This window comes from Prionailurus viverrinus, chromosome D4 (assembly GCF_022837055.1).
Source record: "Prionailurus viverrinus isolate Anna chromosome D4, UM_Priviv_1.0, whole genome shotgun sequence".
Lineage (NCBI taxonomy): Eukaryota > Metazoa > Chordata > Mammalia > Carnivora > Felidae > Prionailurus > Prionailurus viverrinus.
In genome coordinates this window covers 78,961,910-78,985,976 of record NC_062573.1, presented here as the reverse complement: position 1 = coordinate 78,985,976, position 24,067 = coordinate 78,961,910, and the positions used below count along the sequence as shown (strand labels likewise).

The 24,067-nt window shown below is 41.9% G+C and overlaps 1 protein-coding gene across 7 annotated transcripts in view; it reads right to left on the bottom strand.

Moving 5' to 3' along the window:
• Positions 1-409: 409 nt before the first annotated feature.
• Positions 410-24,067, bottom strand: part of SMARCA2 (SWI/SNF related, matrix associated, actin dependent regulator of chromatin, subfamily a, member 2) — a 180,726-nt gene continuing 157,068 nt past the window's right edge. For all 7 annotated transcript variants that reach the window (XM_047831352.1, XM_047831354.1, XM_047831357.1 and 4 more), the window contains 5 exons: positions 19,976-20,081; positions 19,399-19,500; positions 16,338-16,470; positions 2,434-2,576; positions 410-1,327 (listed from right to left, as the gene is read on the bottom strand). In XM_047831352.1, coding sequence (XP_047687308.1) covers positions 1,292-1,327; positions 2,434-2,576; positions 16,338-16,470; positions 19,399-19,500; positions 19,976-20,081 — 520 coding nt within the window. In that variant the 3' untranslated portion in view covers positions 410-1,291. The remainder of the gene's footprint in view (positions 1,328-2,433; positions 2,577-16,337; positions 16,471-19,398; positions 19,501-19,975; positions 20,082-24,067) is intronic.

The window sequence follows — 24,067 nt, the reverse complement described above, 5'->3', positions numbered from 1 at the left end:
ATAAGTATTACATACCATATTACACTGTAAATCTATATTACCATATAGATTATCTGGCTAGTAAACAGAATTTAAAGCACTAGAAAAGGGTGAGCAGGGGCTTAGTGTGGCTTGGTCCATGGCACCAGATGTCTCCTGTTGCTTGAGATTAAAGTCCTGAAAGCAATGGGCTCTCCCTTGAGACAAACCTGGTTCATTCCAGGAGACCAGCTTTCTAGGTCTTTCCGCGACCCCCCCCCCCCCCCCCCCCCCCCCGCCCCAAGCCTTCCGGAGTAAGAGACTGCCCAGCCCTCTGCAGGAGACCTTCACTCAGGCACCACGGTTTCAATCCCCTAGAACTCAAAAAACAAGAGGCAGTGTTGGTGGAGCTAAATTGTCTCTTTATTAGGAAAGCACCAACACCACATTCTTGGAAATTACTGGAATTTTATTTGCCTCAGGCTTATGACTCGCAACCAAAGACATTGTGCAAAGAAAGCAAAGATTAAGTACACTTTAGGGAGAAGGAGACGATACACATCAGTAACATAGGAGATCGGGCTGACAAAGGAAGCCATCCAATACACTAGAGAGATTGCAATATTCAATAGCGTTTTCAACAAAACTTTTTTTTTGAAATCAAGAGCAAAAAAAAAAAAAATTCAGCAATGTTTACAGTAGACATAAATCGTATACAGTTCAAAAAGCATTTTTTTTTTCAGATCATAGAGCATAAAATGGAAAAATGTCTATGCAGGTGAAGTCTAATTACTGTACACTTATCACCTATTAAAGTTGCTTATATGTACCACAGTGTAAACAAACAAACAAAAAAAAACAATACCGAACAAATAAAAACTCTGAAAATTGCCTGATGAAAAATAAAATAACCAGTGGCTTTTAATGGCTTCTCCTGGTTATCAGTGCTACAAAAAGACAAAAAAATCTTCTCATCTGGACAGGTGGTAAAACCAGGCACAATCAAACCGTTACCAAATGAGACCCACCCATAGAAATATACTATCCACCCACATATTTTCCATCAAAAGCTTTGTTTGTTTGTTTTAATCTTTGAATCTTTGAGGCCCATTTGGTCACAATATGTTACAAATATTTGTGTGTGTGTGTGTGTGTGTGTGTGTTTTTACACCATGATATCATATGTTTGTCTGGCACTATCCTAAAGCTAGTTTATAGATGAAGATGCTATAGAAACAACCCAGGGCCCATAGGACAAATGAACTCACTGGGCAGAAATGAGAGAGGGGACGAAGGAACTCAGTTCTACCGAGGAAAAAAAGGCCCGTCCTCCTCACTCATCGTCAGTCCCGCTTGCTTCTGACTGTTCCTAAAAATAAGACAAAATGAAGCAAATGACACCTAAGAAAAAGAAGCAATAAACCATCCCGAGGGCAAGGCAGAAAAGACACGACATTTTGGAAACAGTCAACCCAAGTCTCTTCGTTCTGTGTCAAGATGGCGAGACGCTTGTGAGGAATTCAAGCTAAAAAGGGGAGCCCCCGCTGGGAAATCCCAAAGCAATTCCCACCATCTGTACTACCGTCTTGCTTTCTTTCACTGTGGCATGAAAAGTTCAAGGCTGATAATTCTTATTTTTAACACTATGGGTTTGGAAAATTCACCAGAGGCAAAAGTACCATACGTTGGATGTCTACTCACGGGGACGTCTTCTAAAGAAAACACAGCATTTTAAATGTATTCGAAAAGCCTGGGCCAAGGGTGAAGGCTGGGTGTGGGGCTGGGGTAAGAATTCTCAAATGTTTTCATCAGACCCAAATGGTGGTGCCCTGCAGCACACGGACCAAAACGTTAAATTCTCTGTCCAGAAGAAGAAAAAAGAGGGGGGTGAGTGATAGCCTGAGGTCTTCTGGAAAGTGAATAAGTGGAGGGGATTTCCCAAGGCCGGTGGCAGAAGTTTCTGCCAGCAATGCCACTTGCCTCCAGAATTCGGGGACGGTGTTGTGCTGTTTGGGTCTGAATTCAACTTCTGCGGTTTGCTACTATGACCTGGAGGTAAGCACATGGAACCTTGGCCCTGGTTTGTGGGCTATGTTGCAAGTAAGAGAAACCTTAATTATGGATCATATGGGAAGGTAATTCTTTCAGGGCCTGGCTCCATAAGTGCTCCTGAATTTTTCCACCATGAAAAATAACCTGCCATGGAGAAAACTGTGTTGGGAAGTGACGGGAAGATTAAGGAAGGAGGAAAGGAAACACGATTGACTAGTTTTTCATTTTTGAAGACAATGAAAAAGGCCCTAAACACAAAGCCCGCGATTCTTTGTCCTAGATCATGCAGCTTTAGTTCACATCCCTCAAAAACAAAATATCCCCAAGTCTTGGTGTTTCCATTTCTGGAAAATAAAGAGGGTTACGAAAGAGGGAGAGCGGGGAGAGGGCTTCTGGGCCTCAGTCAAAGCCTGGTCCACTTACGTTTTCCTCCTGCTCCTCATCGCTGTCGAAATCACTCACTACGGGCTTGGCTTTTCCTCGATTCGGCCTTTTCTTGCCTTTGCCTTTGTCCCGGCCTTTCTCATCTTTTTTATTGAGCTTGATTTTCACCTTGACGGATTTTGCTGCAACAAAAACAAAACCACAGTGAGCCATCGCGGGAAGTCCTTCTGCAGGTAGTAAAAAAGGGCGCCAAGCTGCAGGTGACAAATCAGAAGGTCGCGGAGTCTCCAGAACCCTCTCAATTCAAGCTTGTTCTCCATGGTCCTGTTAGCACCCCCTTCCACTCACAGACTTTTCTTGGTTAGGAGGATAAATTAACATCATCACCCTAAGGAGGCAGCATGAGGGATGAGGTCTTACAGAAGGCTGGGTTCTTTGGCTGCTCTCTTAACTGGCCAGACAGGGATCTCCCTCAGCAGGATAAACAGAGCTGTCTTCCCTACTCCTGGGGGGGTTTTTCAGGAAAAAGTACAAATAAGTGTAAGGCTTTAAAAAAATTTTTTTTGAAGGCCCGTGTTACTATGGAGATCACTCTAGTTGACTTAAAAAGAAAATTCACATAGTTGAATAATATTAACAGCACAGAAAGGTAGAAAATGCAAAGTTAAATGTTTGTATGCTTCCTTTCCCACCATCTCTAGTAATTCCTTATTGTTCTCTTTCTGGTGATTATTTCCAGAAAAAAACAGTTTCCATTTTATAATTACATAAAGATGTCAAGCATGCGCACGCACACCCACACTGTTTTATGCATGCTCAAATGTGACATCTTGCCTGTACTCTCATATATGTGGGACATTTCTATCCATTCATATACATATTGGTCTAAATCTAAGTATTTTTCATTTGTGAGAGAGAGAGAGAGGGAGACACAGAATCTGAAGCAGGCTCCAGGCTCCGAGCTATCACCACAGAGCCTGATGCAGGGCTGGAACTCAAAAACCTCAAGATCATGACCTGAGCTAAACTTGGACATTTAACTGACTGAGCTACCCAGGCACACCACCCACCCTCCGCCGCCCACCTAATTCTTTCTAAAGCCTGTAAATGTTCCACTTCAAGGGTGCATGAAAAATTCTTTAACCCTTTAGTGGTGGGTGCTGAAGTTCCCAGGTTTTTTTTTTTTTTTCAAATTTAGAATATTTGTTGACAGGTTTGGCAGAATTGAGGAGAGAGATGGTGAACATGTATCCACATGGTAAATTTCTACCAGCATTCTACTCAATGAACCTTCAAAAACTGGCATCCCTCTTCCCTTTCAAAGCTATTCTGAGGACAGGAATAAGAACACGAGGGAGGATTCAACGTGCAATAAATACCACAGAGGCAGGTGCGTATTCCAATGTACAAGGAAGATCCGTCCCATGGCACTGGGCCAGGACGGATGTCCGTGGAATACCATGTTTAGGATTCGATGATGAAGTCACTAAGGATGTGTAGCCCTCATTCAAACCGGTTAGACTGGAATATCGTGTTCACTGGGTCTCAAGGCACATGGAAATGGATATTGTCATGGAGGGAATTACAGTTCTAGAAGGAAGCTTAGAGATGAGAGTTTTTCTTTTTAAAGTTTATTTAAAGAGTCGGACACTTAACTGAACCATGATGAGAATTTTTCAGACTTCCTTTGTGAAGAGGAGGGACCCACCAAAACATTGACACAAATGAAATCTTCCATGAGAGCACAGGGTATCCACAAAGAGGAGATTGGAGCTGTTCCGAACTGTAGTTCCCAAGTATGTTCTCCACCCAACCCGAATGCAGCAAAGGTGGGCAAATGCGAGTACACAAAATAGTATTCTAGTCAAGGCTTCCCTTCCTTGGGCCCAAATGTCTGCTGCATCATGAGCTATCAGGTATGGCCCTGTTGTTGTGTGTGGAGTAATTTAGGAAAAGGAGAAAAGCTGGGGTGCAAAGGCTGACCTGTTAATGCATAAGGATGTGAAGCAAGGCCTCTAAAAACCCTCTAAAAAATTTCTAAAATTGTAATGTTTACTTTTGAGAGAGAGAGGCAGACGTAGAATCCAAAGCAGGCTCCAAACTGTCAGCACAGAGCCCAACGTGGGGCTCGAACTCACGAACCCCGAGATCATGACCTGAGCCGAAGTCGGATGCTTTGCCAACTGAGGCACTTGGGCATGCCGCCTCTAAAAACTTGCTAAACGAAAAGAAGACATGAAATATCTTTATCTACACAGGTGGAGCATTTCCTGACATTTGCAGTACAGAAAATCCACGGGAGGTGTGAAAGGGCAGAAGGCTGGCAGTAAAGGTAAGAAAGTACTTCTTTAGGAAGATAATTTAAATACACCTCGGAGTGGGAGATACTGGAAAGCTACCCGATTTTGTGTGTCAGTGAACGTGTTACTTCCAAAAAGCCGTCATGCAAAACTCGACTAAAAGATGGGACCTATCAGGTAAGCACTACAAACAGCATCCTATGGCTTTATGATCCCACCATTATGTACCCATGAAAACTGTCCTTTATCAGGCAGAATAACAGCCCCTTGGAGATGTCCCTGTCCTAATCCCCAAAATGTTACATTACTTGGCAAAAGGGATTAATGTGGCTAATCAGCTGCCCTTCAGAAGGGGAGATAAGCCTGGATTAACCAGGGGAGCCCTGAGTCCTTAACAGAAGAAGAAGAGGAAGTCCCGAACTTACCTGCTAAGGACACATTGATTCTACAACTACATACAGAACAATTTCTGCAGGAGGAAAAAAAAAAAAAAAACAACGACCCCAAACTAGCTAAGTGACTTCTACACATTAGGCAAATGAGGAAAAAACATCACATCAAGAGGAGAGGCTGAGGCACATTCTCACCATAAACCCCACCCCTGGGGTGGTGCTTCCAGTTCAGGAGGTTAACGCAAAACCTGGAGATGCTCCCTGAGGAGTGAAGGGTTTGAGCCCCACATCGGGCCACCCCAAGTTTTAAGACCTGCAGCCGAGAGAGGAGTCCCTAAAACATCTAACTTGGAAAACTAACGAGTCTCACATCCAAGAACCCCACAAGGCTCTAGTGAGCTGCAAAATGGGGTGTCTTGGCCCAGGACCCAGTACAGGGGCAGTGATTGAGAGGCACCCAGACTTTAAGTGAAAAAGGCTTACTTGTTTTATTAAAAGCTCAGCCTGAGCAGCGGGCGCCTCATCTGACGCACTTCTATAAAGGCCTGCTGGGGTGCTCCGCGGGGTGGAGGCATCAGGCACTTCCCTCTACCTCACCAGTGTATCTCCTGGACAGGAGCTGGTACCCTCCTCCGGTGCCCAATGTTGGCAGCTACCCCCACCCCCACCCCAGGGCAAAGCAAAAGGCAAGAGGCCAAGAACCCCAATCTTTTAGTGAAAGAGACCTATTAACTTGGCTTCACAGATGCGGTGTGAGGGGAAAATCTTCTAATGAAACATACCTCTATCTAAAGACAGGCAGGAATCCTTTTGCAAGACCTATCAGGGCAGGCCTTACCTTTGAGCTCTTCCTCCGCCACACTCCAGAGAGAGCCAGAAGATCCCAAAGGGCCATTTCTACATGTAGGGCCATGGTTTTTATGTCTGCCAGCCCCGGGACATCTGGCTCTGGTGGCCCGCAGCTTATGCTTATGACCCAGCAGCACTGTAGATGTTGGCTCACTTTAAAAGTATCTAAGCAGCCTGAACCGTCATGCTCACGGAGATCCTCCCCTTTCAGACCATGACTGGTTCTTGGCACAACCTTAACCACTGGGAGCCACTGAAAATAAAACAGGCTGTTTAGAGTATCACAAAGGTGTGAGAGACCACCAAGAGGTAGAGCAGGGTTGAGTAAGTTTCGTCTTCAACAAGTGGTTAAGCTTTTAAGACCGAGAGAAGCCATGGTTTAACGAGTGCATCAAAACCAACACAGACTCCAGGGAGGTGGAGAGACAGAGGTATAATGTTCTCAATGAAAGAGGAAGGTACACATTTAGGTATATCACTTAGCTCTATTTTCTTAGGGGCTTTTTCTGGTTAGGAGTTTAAAATAATGGCCATAAAAGTGCTCACAGAACTGGGTAGGAGAATGGATTAACACAGGACTTCCACAAGGAGACAGAAAATAGAAACAAGTACCCAGTAAGAATCAGAGCTGGGCCGCCCAGGTGGCTCAGTCAGTTCAGCATCCAACTCTTCATTTCAGCTCAGGTCATGATCTCATGATCTCATGGATCTCGTGAGATCAAGCCCCAAGCTGGGCTCCATCCTGGGCACGGAGCCTGCTTAACCTTCTCTCTCCTTCTGCCCCTCCCCTGCTCACTGTCTCTAAATAAACAAAGTCCCAGAGCTGAAGAATGCAGTAGCTGAGCTGAAAACTTCATGAGGAGAGATCCACAGAAGAAGGAATAAAACAGAACTGGACCAGCTGGACAAGTACAAGGGAAACCCCAGAAGACGATCAGATTTTTCAACAGAAACTTTCTATGCCAGAAGGGAGTAACAGATGTATGCAAAGTGCTCAAAGAGAAAAAAAAAAAAAAAAGGCCAACCAAGAACATTCTACCTGGCAAATGTATCATTCAGAACTGGAGAGAAAAATGTTTTGCAGACAAGCAAAAGCTAAAGTTCATCAACCTCAAGAAGTGTAAGAGGGACTTTTCAAGCTAAAAACAAAGGGTGCAAGTTAGGAGCAACTCCTATGAAAAAATAGTAGTGAACGGATCACTTGTAAAGTTAATATGAAGGTTGAAGACAAAGGTAGTAAAAATAACTATAACTACAATAATTAGTGGAGATATGTAAGTATGTACACAAAATAAAGAGATGTAGCATGTGACTTTAAAAACCTAAAACGTGGAGGGGGTGGGGACAATAAAACTGTAGAGCTTTAGAATATGTTAAAACCTAAGTTGTTATCAACTTAAAATGGACTGGATAAATATAAACTGTTGTATGTAAGCCTCCTGGTAACACGAGGCTAAAACCTCCAGTAAATACACAAAAAATAAAGAAGTCTAAGGATACCACTAACCCCAGTCATGCAACCACAGAGGAAGGAGCAAAAGAAGAAAGGAACCATAAAAATTCCAACAAGCAATGAACAAAATGGCAGTGAGCACACAGCTATTATTAATTGGTTAAAATACAAATGGGCTAAATATGCCAGTCCAAATAGGCTGAATGAGTGGATAAGAAAAAGCAAGACCTGCCTCGAAGATACTCACTTGAGATCTGAAGACACACAGACTGAAAGGGAAGTGAATGGAAAATCAATATATTCCACACAAATCGAAACCTGTAGCAACAAAAGTTATATCAGACAAAACAGACTTTAAAACAAAGACTGTACTAAGGGAAAAGGAGAGGCTTTACATCATGATAAAAAAGGTCAATCCAAGAAGCAGATATAATATTGATAAATATTTATGTACCCAACATAGGAACACCTAAGTACATGAAGCAAATATTAGAGGATATAAAGAAAGAAAATGTCAGCAATATAATGAAAGTAGAGGAGTGTATCATCTCACTTAAATCAGTTGATGGATTGAAATGACACATGAGATCAGATGAAATTCATACATGTAGAGAGAACATTCCAACCAAACACTGCAGAAGATACATTCTTCCCAAAGGCACATACAACATTATCGAGTACCGATAACATGGTGGGCCACAGAACAATTGTCAATACATGTAAGAAGAATGAAATTGTGTAAAGCTTTTCTTTTTTTTTTTTTACTACAGTATGAAACTGGAAATCACTCACAAGAAGGAAATTGGAAAAAAAAAATACACAGATACCACACAACATCCTACTCAACAACCAATGGGTCAACAAAGAAATCAAAAAGTAAGTGAAAGTCTCTTGCACGAATGAGAATGCAAACAGTAGTCCTAAGTCTGTGTATGCAACAAAACCAGGGAAGTTCATAGCAATACAAGCCTACCTCAAGAAACAAAAATCCCAAATAAACTATTGATTTGACATCTATAAGAACTAGAAAAAGAAAGCCCAAAGTTAATGGAAGAAAGGAAATAATACGAATCAGAGAGGAAATAAATGAAATTGAGACTAAAAAAACAATAGAAAACATTAATGAACTAGAAGTTTGAAATGGTAACTAAAATTAATAAACCTCTAGCCAAGACTCATTAAGAGAAAAAGAGGGCTTAAAATCAGAAACACAAAGCATAATCAGTGACTACCATGAACGATTATATGCCAACAAATTGGAAAATAGAAAAACATAGATCAATTTCTAGAAACTACCTTCTAAGAAGCCTCAGTTACGAAGAAATAAAAAAATCTGAATACAGCAAATACAATAAAATTGAACCAGTAATTTAAAAAAACATAAAACAGGGGCACCTGGGTGGCTCAGTCAGTTAAGCAGCCGACTTCTGCTCAGGTCATGATCTCACGGTCCGTTGAGTTCAAGCCCCGCGTCGGGCTCTGTGCTGACAGCTCAGAGCCTGGAGCCTGTTTCAGATTTTGTGTCTCCCTCTCTCTGACCCTCCCCCGTTCATGCTCTGTCTCTCTCTGTCTCAAAAATAAATAAATGTTAAAAAAAATTAAAACCATAAAACAAAATCTAGAACCAGAAAGCTTCACAGGTGAATTCTACCAAACAATTAACAGTCATAACCTATCCTTTCTCCACTTATTCCAGCAACTGAAAGAGGGAATGCTTTCAAACTCATTTTACAAGGCCAGCATTAATTACCCTGATACCAAAAGGTCAATATACATGAAGGACACCGATGCAAAAATTCTCAGCCAAATACTAGCAAACTGAATTCAACAATGCATGAAAAGATCACATGCCACAATCAGGTAGGATCTACTCGAGGGAGGCAGGAGGCTTCAAATCCACAAAACAATGTAATATGCCCTATTAACAAAATGAGGGATAAAAATCCCATCTCGATAAGATGCCAAAAACACACCTGACAAAATTCAACAGCCAGTTCTGGTAAAGATTCTTGACAAAGTAGGTATAGAGGGAACATAGCTCAACATAAAAGACACCATATACAAAAAACCCGCAGCTAACAACATACTCAGTGGTGAAACACTGAGAGCTCTTCCCCTAAGAGGAGGAAAAAGACTACGATGCCCACTCTTGCCACTTTTACTGAACGTAGTAGTGGAAGTCCTGGCCAGAGCAGGTATTGAAGAAAAAGAAATAGAAGGTGTCCAAGTTGGAAAGGAAAAAGTAAAACTGTCACTACGGACAGAGGACACGATACTAAATACAGAAAAGCCTAAACACTCCACCAAAACACTGTTAGAATGTGTGGAATTTCACGAAACAAAATGGATGAACGTATGGGAAAGGAAAAAAGAGAGGGAAGCAAACCATAATATACAGAACGGAGGGTTGATGGAGGGACGTGGGTGGGGGGTGGGCTAAATGGGTGACAGGTATTAACAAGGGCACTGATTATGATGAGCACTGTGTGTTCTATGTGACTGATGAATCACTAAATTCTACTCCTGAAACCAATATTACACTACACGCTAACTAGAATTTAAATAAAAGTTTGAAAACAACAAAACCCCGCTACTGGAACAAAAAAATGAATTTGGCAATGTAGTAGGATACAAAATGAACATACAGAAATCATTTGTGTTTCTATATACTAATAGCTATCAGAGAAATTTGGGAAACAACACTCCCTCCAACTGCATCAAAAAAATGAAATACCTAGGGGTGAATTTAACCAAAGAGATGAAAGACTTGAACTCTGCAAATTGTAGGATGGTGATGAAGGAAACTAAAGATGTCACAAATAATGGAAAGATAGATCAAGCTCAGTCGGTTAAATGTCCAACTCTGGCTCAGGTCATGATCTCACGGTTTGTGGGTTTGAGCCCCACGCCTGGCTCTGTGCTGACAGCTAGGAGCCTGCTTCGGATTCTGTGTCTCCCTCTCTGTCTCCCCCTGCCTCTCTCAAAAATAATGAACTTAAGAAGACTGAAATATCAAAGCATCTTTTCTGACCACAGTGGTATGAAAAGAGAAATCAATTATTCACATGTGGAGCTTAAACAATGGTAGTGAACAGCCCATGGGTCAACAAAGAACTCAAAGGAGAAATTAAAAAATAACTTGAGACAAATGAAAATAAAAACACAGCATACCAAAACTCCAGCAGAAGCAGCTCTTAGAGGGACGTTCATGACAATGAATGAAGCATCAAGAAAGAAGAAAAATCTCAACCTACTTTTACAGCTCAAGCAACTAGAAAAAGAACAAACAAGTCCAAAGTTAGTAGAAAGGAGATAATAAAGATCAGAGCAGAAATAAATAGAGGGTAAAAAGGCAATAGAAAATAACATTGAAACTAAAAGCTGGTTCCTTGTAAATAAACAAAATGGACAAATCTTTAGCCACACTCAGTAAGAAAAAAAAGAGGTGTCAGAATCAATCAAAGACAAGTTACAGCTGATACCACTGAAATACAAAGGATCACAAGAGACCATTGTGAACAATTATATGCCTACAAATTTGGCAACCTAGAAGAAATGGATAAATTCCTAGAAATATAAAGCCTATCAAGACCAAATCATAAAAAGGTAAGAAAATATGAACAGATCTATTATTAGTAAGGAGATCAAATCAGTAATCAAACACCTCACAACTAATAGAAGTCTGGGTCCAGACAGCTTCACTGGTGAATTCTACCAAACATTCAAAGAAGAATGAATACCAATCCTCTCAAACTCTTCCAAAACAAAGAAGAAGAAACACTTCCAAACTCATTTTCTGAGTCCATTACCCGGATACCAAAACCAGACCAGGATGCCATAAGGAAAGAATTTTATAGGCCACTATCTGTGATGAATATAGATGCAAAAATCCTCAACAAAACATTAGCAGTACAAGTTCAACAATACATTAAAAGGATTCTACCCCACACTCAAGAGGCATTTATTCTGGGCATGTAATGATAGTTCAAATCACAAATCAATAAACATGATATACCACCTTAACAAAACAAAGGATAAAAGTCACGATCATCTCAATAGATGTAGAAAAAGCATCTGAAAAAACGCAACATCCACTTATGATAGAAACTCTTGACAAAGTGCATATCGAAGGAACAAACGTCAACATAATAAAGGCTATATATAAGCCCACAGCTAATACACTCAATGGAGAAAAGCTGGAAGCTTTTCCTGTAAGATCAGAAACAAAAACAAGGACGCCCACTCTTGCCATTTTTATTCAACACAGTACCCGAAGTCCTATCCAGAGCAGTTAGGCAAGAAAAAGAAAAGGTACCCAAGTTGGAAAGAAAGAATTGAAACTATCACTAATTGCAGAAGATAATGTATATAGAAAACGCTAAAGACTTCAAATATGTTTGAGCTAATCAAAGAATGGAAGGATACAAAATCAATATACCAAAATCTTTTGTATTTCTAAACACTAGTGATGAGCTTTCAGAAAGAAATGAAAACTATTCCATTTACAGTTGCCTTGGGAAAAAAAAAAAAATTCCTAGGAACAAATTTAACCGAGGAGGTGAAAGACACGTAAACTGAAAACTATCCAATATTAATGAAACAAGTGGAAAAATATTTGTGCTATCAACTGGAATAACACTGTTAAGATGCCCACACTATCCAAAGCAACCTGTAGATTCAATGCGATGTATAAAATTCCAATGGCATTTTTCACAGAAATAGAACAAATTTCTATTTGTTCTAAAATTTGTGTGATGCCTCAAACAATCCAGAGTAGCCCAAGCAATCTTGAGGAAACAAACAAAGCTGGAGGTATCACACTCCTTGATTTCAAACTATATTATAGAGCTAAAGCAATCAAAACAGTATGGTATTGGCATTAAAAACAGACATATAGATCAGTGGAACAGCATAGAGAGCCCAGAAGTGAAGCACACACACGGTCACTTTACAACAAAGGAGCCAAGAAGGTACAACAGTGAAGGGCCAGTCTCTTCAGGAACGGTGTTGGGGAAACCAGACAGCCACATGCAGAAAAATGAAACGGGATCACTATCTTACACCATACAAATATCACATAACAAGAATTATCTCAATGAAGATAAAAGACTTGAAAGCATAAGACCTGAAACCATCAAACTCCTGGAAGAAAACATAGGCAGGAAGCTCCTTGACATTTGTCTTGACTTTATGGTGTTAGGTCCGAGAACTCATTGCCAACAAAAGCAAAAATAAACACGTGTGTCTACATCAGATGAAAAAGCTTCTGCACAGCAAAAGAAACGATCCGCAAAATGAAAAAGGGGCCTAGTGAATGGGAGAAAGTGTGTGCAAATCTTATCCCTTCAGGAGTTCATATTCAGAATATGAAAGATCTACAACTCAATAGCAAAACAATCCAATTAAAAAAATGGGTAAATAATTTGAACAGACATTTTCCCAAAGACATACACAGATGGCCAAGAAGTACACGAAGAGGTGCTCAGTATCACTCATCACCAAGGAAATGTGGAACAAAACCACAAAGACCCATCACCTCACACCTCTTAAAAGGGCCGCTATCCCAAAGACCAGAAGTAAAAAGCGTTGGCGAGGATGCAGAGAAAAGGGGACCCTCGTACCCTGTTGGTAAGAATGTAAATTTGTGTAGTCACTGTGGAAAACTGTATAGAGGTTCCTCACAAACTAAAAACAGACCTTATTATTTGGCAATCCCACCTGTGGAGTTTACATGAAGAAAATGACACTAAATCGAAAAGATGTGTGAACCCCCATGTTCATTGTGGCATGACTCATAGTCAGGATTTGAAATAACCTAAGTGTCCACCGATGGGTGAATAAAGGAAATGTGTGTGTGTGTGTGTGTGTAGTGAACTATTATTCAGCGATAAAAATTTTTCCATTTGTCACAACATGGATGGACCCAGAGGGCATTCTACTAAGTAAAATAAGGAAGATAAATACTCTACGATCTTACTTAAATGTAAATTCCTAAAAAACGAAAACCAAAACACTCCCCGAGGCTGGCTGCCAGACGTAGGGGCTGGAGGGTGACTGAAAGGGGTTGAAAGGTACAACTTCCAGGTTTGAAACAAGTCAGGAGTATAGAATGGTGACTGTAATTGATAATTCTATGTATGTGACATTTGCTAAGAATGTAGATCTTGTATGTTCTCAGCAAAAGAAAACATTTGTAACTATCTGTGGTGATGGATCTATTTTTTTTAAGTTTTTAAAATTTGAGAGACAGAGAAAGCAAGTCGGGGAGGAGCAGAGAGGAAGGGAGACAGGGAATCCCAAGCAGAGTCCGTGCTGTCAGCTCGGAGCCCTGTGCAGGGCTCGAACCCATGAACAGGGAGATCATGACCTGAGCTGAAACCAAGAGCTGGAAGCTTAACTGAATGAGCCACCCCGGCGCCCCTGTGGTGATGGATATTAACCAGACTTAGTGTGGTGATCATTTTACAATATATACAAATACGGAATCCTTACATTGTACACCTGAAACTAACATGTCATTATATCTCAGTTAAAAAAAAAAAAAGGACAAGAAGAGGCAGAAAAGAGGTCGAAAGACACAGCATGAGAATGATGCACATGGAATGGGTTCTGGCCTCCAGTGAGGAACGCGGCCCATGAACACCCTGATTTCGGTCCAGAGAGACCCACAGCACACTGTGACCTCTAGAATTGTGAGGTCCTAATTACGCGTTGTGTTAAGCTAACTCCATTTTGGCGATTTGTAAAAGCAGCCATAGAAAGATAATACATCAAGTCTCCAGAGAGCTCTGAGAACCTCAACAGATGAGGCTAAGAGGGCAGATATTTGAAAACAGATTAGAAATGTGGCTCTAAGATCGGGAAAGATCGAGCTCGGGTAAGTTACGTAGACCTACATCATCAAACACTGGGATCTCAGAACTGGGGAATAACCACATGCAACTGAAAAATGTAGAGGGAGTTGGAGGCAGAATCACTGAAGGGAATGTCCTGGAGAAGGGATGTGGGTGTGGGGACACAGGGATGTGGGTGTGGGCACACCACGCTGGCAAAGACAGGTGCCCCATTCTGTGGGGCAGTAGGCATGAATCAGAGGCTTGAAGAATGTTTGCAGTGATTTTTGGGTAAAAACGTTCAGGACAGTGTTATTTAGAAGTGATATTGATATATTTTGTTCGCCTCATTAATGAATGTTAATGGATACTGCTGTTATTAAGACACTCACTGCTACTGGGAAATGTTCATAATACAGAAAAATTATGCTACAAAACAGTGTGCTGTGCTTTTCTAAAGAAAATATATGGAGAGAAAAAACTGAAAGGCCCATGGGTAGCGGTATTACACATTTTCCTTTCTTAAAAAATTATTTTCGGGGCGCCTGGGTGGCGCAGTCGGTTAAGCGTCCGACTTCAGCTCAGGTCACGATCTCACGGTCCGTGAGTTCGAGCCCCGCGTCGGGCTCTGGGCTGATGGCTCGGAGCCTGGAGCCTGTTTCCGACTCTCTGTCTCCCTCTCTCTCTGCCCCTCCCCCGTTCATGTGCTCTCTCTGTCCCAAAAATAAACGTTGAAAAAAAAAATTAAAAAAAAATATTTTCTAAGTTGTCTGTACTAAGTTTGTAATGAAGAACAAATCTAATAAAAAAAAAAAAAACTTCTGAAGTATACCTGTACTGTTTTACACAGAAGACCGTATATGGCGGAGATTAATTACTTGGAGAAGAGGAGGTAGCGGTGAGAACATACTTAGGTAATCAATTTAGACGTTTGAAGGCACCTGGGAGGAAGCTTCCACAAAAGAGGTATTTGCCTTGGGTGCAAAATTTCTGAGTGGATAAAGAAGACGTGATATACACACACAGGAATATTACTCAGCCATAAAAAATAAATGTCATTTTGCCATGACATGGATGGAGCTAGAGAGTATTAGGCTAAATTAAGTCAGAGAAAGACAAATACCATATGATGTCATTCATATGCGGCATTTAAGAAACAAACAAACACAAAAATAAAGCAAAGGAAAAAGACAAACCAAGAAACAGACTCTTAACTACAGAGAACAAACTGATCCCCCAGAGGGGATGTGGTGGGGGGGGGGGCAGCAGATAGGGAAATAGATGATGGGGATTAAAGCACACACTTATCATGAAGAGGACTGAAAAAGGTAGAGAATTATTGAATCCCTGTATTGTACACCCGAAACTCACAGAACACTGTATGTTAACTTTTCTGGAGTTAAATTTCAAAACTTAAAACAATTTCCGAAGGCACTGAAACTAAGTAATTGAGATAAACATACTAATGTAGTGTTTGAAATACTTGAGGCTAATGCCAAAAAAATCCATGATGAACAAAATATCAAAATTTTAAAGGCAGATCAGTACTGGATCCATGACGGATAAAATGGACTCCATTTCCAACTCACTTTGACAATTATTTTCTAAGACAAGGATTCTCACAGTGTGTTCCTGAGCCCCCACAGCATCAGGATTTCCCGGGAAAGTGTCAGAAATGCTCTCTCTTGAGCCCAACACACAGGTTACAGAATCAGAAACTCGAGGGGGAGCGGGGATGCCTAGAAATCAATGCTCCATCAGTCCTTCCGGGCTAGGGAGCCTCTGTGTTCCATAACAGACAGGTGTCATTAACAGCTATGTTGGTAGAAAATGTGTATTACACTAATTTTCCAAGACAACATTCAGCGAGTGTTTGCTACGAGCCTGGCTATATGCTAGGCTCTCTGCATGCATTGGGGATGTTTCTCATACCTCGGTTTTGTAGGGAAGAACACTGACCTTGATCAGGGTTAAGTACACTGCCTGAGGTTGCCCAGCAAGGACACAAGAGACCACAGAATGGCGGACTCGAACATCTGTTTTGTTAGCATCTGTGGAAATGTCTCTGCAGGTGGCAAGAGGCACAAAAATGGAAGAAACACATGCCTGGGCTTACCCTCTGACTCGGACTCCTCTTCATCTTCCTCCTCCTCCTCCTCGTTGCTGTCGTCCTCACTCTCTTCCTCTTTGGCAATTTTCTGCCGAGCGCTCTTAAACACAGACTGTAAGACGATCGAGTCTTCATAGATCTAAAGGGTCACAGGGGCACCGGTTACAAACACAAGCTGAGGACTCAGTATCACAGCCACAGTCTCTTCGTCAAGGCACACACCCACTTCGCTGTACGTGAATCCTATTAGAAACATCAGTGTTAGCTTTTATGCCTGCGGGAAACCCAACAGGAAAACGCTGAACTCTACTATAGACACACATATTCTTACGGAAAAAGAGTCCACTTGTGGTGGAAATTGTGTGCGTACGTGTGCATACATACTTAGGGAAGGGTAGACTTGCGTAAGATATCCTCACAACTGTGGCAACACAGAACACTTACAAAACTTCCATCTGTTCCTTGAAGTGTTTTGTCGAATGCTGTGGTAACACAACCTTGTCTAGAATGCAGATCCCCTAACAAAATGGAGGAAGTTGTTCTTTATTATTGGCTTATCAGTACTGGCCATGACTATTCCAATCAATACCTCACTTTCAGTGTATGCACAGACCTGAGCACAGCCCTGTGCGGTAGTTGCTGAGATCTGAAGCTCAAACATGGTCCTTTTACTCCAAAAATGAAAAATTCAAGTACCATACGATCCAGCAATCCCACCTCTGGGTATATGTCCAGAAGAACTGAGAGCAAAGTCTTAAAGAGAGATTTGTACTCACATGTTTACAGCACCTTTATTCGTAACAGCCAGGAGGTGGAAACAAGTCAGGTGTCCATCAGTGGATTGACGGACAAATAAAATGCAGTACAGAAGGAAAATGGGGTATTATTCAGCATTAAGATGGAAGGAAATCCTTTCATATGCTAAAACCTGGATGAGCCTTGAGAACATAGCCCTGAGTGAAATAAGCCAGTCTGAAAAGGACAAATACCGTCTGATTCACTTATATGACACATCTAAAGTAGTCAAATTTGTAGCAACACAAAGTGGAACAGTGGTTCCCAGGGACAGGGGAGCGGTCAATGGGGTGGTGTTTCACGGGTAGGGGGTTTCGGCTTCACCAAAGAGTTCTGGAAATCTGTTTCACAACAATGAAAACATCCTTAACACTACTGAACTGCACACTTAAAAACAGTGAAAACGATACATTTTAGGTGTTTTGCCAAATTAAAAAAAAAATACGGAAGCCAACGGCCTTGGACTCTAGATCTAGAACATAATCCTTTTTGTGAGAAGCCAAACACTCATTAAGGTGACTGGGAGAGCCACAGTGAGCCCCAGAGGTAGTACAAGGGAAGAAATGATGGGGAGAGGCTCTGAGGTGGGGCCACTGGGGGTAGAATTTGCCAGAAATCAGAATGCAGCTAGATATGCACAGGTGAGGAGGATTCCATCAGGGCTGAGAAGGGAGGGGGCTATTTAGGGAAAGACAGCAAGTGAGAAAGGTGGGGAGGCAAGAATATGATACACGTGGGATTGCACCAAGCAAGGTTAATTTCCTAGTGGTGACGGTGGACTGCGTTATGCAAGATGTTGCGGTCCTGTGACCACATAAAGGGCACATGGGCTCTCTCTCCCTGTCCTATTTCTTACGGCAGCACGTGCATCCGGGTGTGTGTTCATGGGGCAGGTGTGACTGGACCACGAACTAACTGCTTAGCCTGAAAAGCAGCAGAGACACAGGCTATAGTGTGAGGGTAGGGTACGACTTTGGAAAGCAGCCTATGGAGATTCAATTCCTTCTAGAATCTAATAGCACATGGTGGGAAGTAGATGGGCAGGAAAAGAAGCTGGTGAGAGAGTGAGCCACATGTTTCCAGGATGGACGGAGAAGGAAGCCGGCCAAGAGACCATTTAGGACTTTAGTTCACGTGTGAGACAGGGCGGCTGTGGCACCAGAGGGGGACCGGAGGACCCGGAGGCACAGCACCACGCTGCCTAAGTCCAGTATGATGAACCCAAAAGTCCATCCAGCGACTGCAAGGGGTCATTCACAGGAAGACATCCTTGTCGACTCCTGCTTATTACCCTCTCTGCCCTGGTTTCCATGTGAGCCTTCTTTCAAGAGGGTCTGGATTGCAGAAGGCCTGCTTTCAAGAACTACTGCTGAGGTCGGCCATGACTTACCGCCGTTAACCTGGAAACGCACAGTCTTTTCCTAAAAGGCATAAAAGGCCCATGTGAGGGTCCTCTTGTTCCCCAGTTTCATGATTGGAATGGACATAAAAGATTTTAAAAACAAGATCAGGAGAGAAGCTCAAGGAACTGAATGGTGGCTTAACACTGTACCAGTTGGCAGGCACACTGACCTCTCCTCTCTTCATCATGATACAAGAGCATTAGCAGAAATACAGACGGGGGAAAAGGGGGTGCTTACAAAAGGGGAGCGGAATTGAGGTATAATTCCCGTGGGAGGATCCTCTCGCCAGTTATTTTCATCAGCTGAGTATCACTGATTCGTATACTTTAAGACTTGCTAACAGTAAGAAAGGGGACTTCTTCACTGCGGTTGGTTTGATAAGCATGTTCTGTAAGCAATTAAAGGCAATGGTTCTTTTTTCTACGTGTACCCTTTTTTGTCCGTTTGCTTTAAATCAAAGTATTTTCATTTCCTGACGTACGGTTACGGTCAGAAAAATGAAGGTGAAGTATAATCAAGTGCACAGTCTCTACAAAAGCAGAAAACCATACCTCTAGCCTTGAAGCATTATGCTAAGTGATTTCCTTGAATTCCAACCCCAATTAGAAGCCAAGCCTTGAAGGGAAAGCATAAATAGGAGCTATAGCACAGCTATGATACAGAGGCTGGCCTTAATTTGAAAGAGCCAAAGCCTCAATTTATTTACATACTCGCGTACGATATAGGCTTTTATTTCTCATTTTTGATTCTGCACCCCCTGGCGGGGGGGAGTAGCAGTGGTTTCAAATAGTAGAAAATGAAATAGATCACTTAAAAGCACATAAGCACATCGAAGGTGAAAAGTTTTTCAGGCAACCAAAGACACATACCTGAGATCCCTCCAAGTTGAACGTCTGAGCGTTGTGACAGAGAAGCATGACATCTTTCTCCAGGTCACCCAGGCTCCGGTATTTGTGATTACGAATCCTCTCCTAATGCAGGTTTTGGATAAAATTGAGGTTAATGACGAGGAAGGGGAAAAAAATGCAAAGATCATTACTTGGTCCAAAAAAGCCTGATTTGCCTCCCTTGTCTTCATAACCGCCCTGCCAGGGATGTGGGGCTACACAACTCCAGGGGGCGCTGTTCACAGAGGCCACCCTCCCACGGGGATTCCTTCTTGCAAGGGGGAAGGAGCCGCCCAGATTGGGGGGAGGAGTCTGAAACTTCTGAAGTAAAATGCAACCGAATACACTATGGGCTCGTGACATGATGAAGTCATATACATGTCAAGGCCCAAGGATATATCCCAACTGTTCTAGGGACAAGCCCTAGATGGAGGAGTTGGGGCCGGGGGTGGAGGCCCACGGTGGTCAGACAGGATGCCACTGCCAACCCCTGACTGTAATCATTTCAATGAATTTACCTTTTTCTTTTTTTTATAAAGTTTGTAAACAAAATATCTACCTTTATTTTTTTGAAATCCACCGGCTTCCTAATTAATTCATAGTATTCTGGTAACTCTTTCCTTGAAGGTAACTGAATGAAGACTTCACTGAGCTGCCGCCCTGAACTGTAAGGTTGGGGGGAAACAAACAAAACCATATCCGGTCACGTACTACCAAGGAAAGCTTTTATTTCAGAAAATGTCAAAAAAACCACAAAACACACCAAAAAACAAACAAAAAAAAAACCTGCATCCCACGTATTATAGACAAGGGGCCCCTTAAATCCAGGAAAAATCCCAAAACTAGAGATTAATGCTCCTTGTGCTAACTCCGAAATCACATTAAAATGCCATTAGATCCCCACTTCGGTCACACATGATATGCGAGGTCCACTGTGAGTTCCTCTTTCAGAGTGAACAGATCTCTGTTTTGATAGAAACATTTAAAAGTGTCTTATTCAACCAACCACTCCATTTTTTAATGAATAATAATTGAGTTGGCAAGAAAAAAAATTACAATGGCTTTATTTCCACACTCCTTTGTCTTCAAACTCCCTGTATATTCAGAAAATAGTATGTTAGAATATGACTCTGGAAACTCAAATGAAAAGCTTTTGTGTCGCTTTCTTTTCTGTGTTATTCCTTTTACAGTGTTTTACATACTGTGAACCACGCATACCTTTATTATTATTTGCCAGAGGAACCCCTTCATCCTGCCAAACTGCACTTCTGTGCATATGGCCATTTGGTCAGAAAAGAACAAACATATTTAGCAAGCGCGGATAACCTCGTGTTTCTGGGATTAGTGCAGGACCCTCCCTCAAATTCATGGTAGCTTTATTTGAAAGCAAATTTAATAGCAACAAATGCTTAGTAATTTACAACTTTGAAAAACAGTTTATAAGGCACTATAAGCTTCAACATCACTTAATACTGGAAGCAGACATGAGTGAAGGAACAAAGATATTCATAATTTAGGTTTGAGATTCTAATATCTGGCTTGGCCTATCCAGATCGTTGGTAGCTTGTGAGGTATGGTATGGTCATTTTTCAACAAAATCTTGCCTCCCTTATGATGCAGTCTCTACTTCCTTTGTGAAGGCAGAAATACAAAAATAAATAAATAACTAAATAGACAGAAATCACTACCATGTAAATTTCGGAAGGGGATTCCAGGAGTGTGGGAGAATGCTGTGGCTAAGAATGAGTGACAATATGCTGTTTTAATCCATACTCCCAGTTGTATAATTAAAAAATATTCATAATGACAGTTATCATAAAAAAGGCATGCGCAGTAACTCAAAGGGTTGCTTAGCAACCAGTGGGGAAAATGCTGAAGTGCAAAGGGGCCTGCATAAATTAACCGAAAATCCGCTGTCAAAGGAATGGGCGAGTTTTTCTATCATACGGGGGGGGGGGGGGGGGTCTCTGTTTTATTTTTTAAAATATATACATGGGCCTCATGAATATGGAAATCAGGGGGCACACACCAGAGGTTGAAGAAGCCTGCAGTTTAACAGGGAATTAGATTTTTAGGTTATCGTGGGAAGAGCCAAGGAGTTTCTCCCACTCCACAGCCGCCCTGACCCCCCTTTCCCCAGGCTGATAAATCTATTTGTACCTCCATAAATTATACCAGCAAAGTATGACAAAAAGTAGTTTATTTATGGTCACCTTCAACATAGGGCCACAATTCCTGGTTTGTTCTTTTCCTCCCATTCTGAGATTTATACACACAAACGTTTTACCTGTTTGAAAAGAAGTATCTGAAAGGCAATTTATTAGCTATCAGTTTTTCTATTTCTATCCGTGTCTTCTCAACAAAGAGTCAGACCTCCTTGTAATCTCAGATTTAACACCTGACCCTCAATGACATCTTCACGATGTCATTTTCGACATTGCCAACAGATGGTGTCATTTTTCTATTGATGGATTACAAGGACATCTTTGCTTTGTACACCTGTGATGCACAGACCCTTGATTTCAGCAGGGCTCTTGGTGAAATAAGAAATAAGCTGTTTGCACCAAGAACGTGATAAAGGGCTTTCCAGCAGGGGCAAAATGGCCAAAACAATCTGGGTCTGATGTCTCTGTCTTTAGTCGGGTTGTGGGAATTCTAGACCCTGTCACGAGACAAGTCCAGAATTATCTGTGCTCCTAAAGGAGAGAGCTGAAAATTCTGAGACTCTGAAAAATCAGACAAATTTCTTCTGTTGATATGGTTTCAAAAGTTAACGCTCACTCAATATTCTGGTCCTATTTCCTTTTTTCCCCTCTGCCTAAGAACAAGGGAGCAATGGGGCAAATGGAAGATCTGGAAGCTACTGAAAAAGACCTCTAATGGTATGTTGGTTGGATCATCATACAAACAGGTCAGTCCTCCTCAGCTCTGTATTGATGACCTGACTCTTCTATTCAGGACAGTATCTTTCCTGTGTGCCCATAAAGACCATGGTCAACGCCCCCATGTGATTACTAATTCCCAGGTTCCATGCCTCCAATTGTACTTCAAGATCAAGAACCCATTTTCCATAAAAACTGAAGATACTCGCACTGCCAAGCTAACCCTTGGTGCCTCACTGCCCAGAACTTAATTCCCCTATGTATTTTTTTTTTTCTTTTTTCCAAAGAGGGTGGGAACATCGTACATGCAGTTAAAAGCCTGTCCCATTCCTGTTGGTACCAGGGGTTCTGATGGCCAGCTTGGGTGGGAATGTCAGGAAGACATCTGGCTTTGTGTGACCTACAGAATGCACGGACGTAGAACCACATGTTGACGGATCACTACAGCAACTTATTTTTTCCTAAATTAAAGGTTAAAAAAAAAGTAAATGAAAAAGGAACTGAGACAGCCTGACAAGAGTTTTGAATTCTTGGCATTTCTTTCTCAAACTTAAGCTGAGCAAAGGCTTTTTCAATATACCTTTTCAAATGCCTTTTTTTTTTTTCCAGTGCTGGAAAATTTTGTGTGTGTGTGTTTTTAAAGTACAGAACAATGGACTAATTGTACAATGGCTTGCAGAAGGTGTTCTGTTTCTGTTGAAATGCTTAACCTATCCCCCAAGGTATTTTCCATGATGTCATTTTATATAGTTTAAGGCCTAAGTATGAATCGTCAGCTGGAAGTGTGCAGCTTCCCCAAGACAAAAGGGATATAGCCGCTGCCCTCCCCCAAAAGAGGGATCCACTGAGGGTGTGCGATTTCAGATCTATTTCATACACTGATCCGTCAAGGAACAAGAAACGTGAGAAGGCAGAGCGTGGGTGGCGGAGGGATAGGGCTACAAGGGGACGCTGGGCAAGCACAGCTCTCTCCAGAGGTGACCGGGCAGGGGGCCACGTGAGCGTGATGTGTGACACAGAAAGGCCCTGTGTGCTGCCATGTAAATGCTGCTGTGCAAACCCTGCATGTACTGCTGATAGGTGTGCGCATTACACGTGGATACACAAGCATACGATGGGGGCTCCTGTGGCCGTGGGGCTTCACGTGGGAACCAGTTTCTCTCCCATCACGTCCGCAAACCAGAGGGCACTGCTTTCCCGTCTGTACTACCAGGACCCTAAAATGGTGACTACAAACATTAGGAAACTCTGGTTACATTTTAGGCGTAGCCTCCCTGGAAGAGTACAGAAGACTAACACTGCTAAGAAGGCTATTGCTTTAAAACGCCGGCTGTTCTGGTTCCCCACAAACCCAAACTAGGAAGATCAGGTATTGGGCAGGAGGTTTTTTGGTTTTGGTTTGTTTGTTTTTTGTTTTTGTTTTTGTTTTTTGCTGTTTTATGATTTCCTTTTCTTCTGCCCAGGTTGATGTGTTGACAAGCATGGATTAATGGACACTTGTGAAAAAAAAAAAAAAAAAAAAAGAATTTAGCTCATGTCGAAACGGCCACATTTTTGCATTTGTTAACTAAATAAAACCTATCTTGCCCCCATTAAAGAAGTGATGTCATGATTTAAAATACCCACTTGGAAGGATTTTACAAAAAAAAAAAAGTTACTATAGTCCTCAAGGATTCAAACACAGGAAATCTTTTGGGAAGAGAACTTTAAAACTGGGTCAACATTGGAGGGTAGTAGGTGAAAGCATGCTGTTGCTTTTCAGGGTCAGA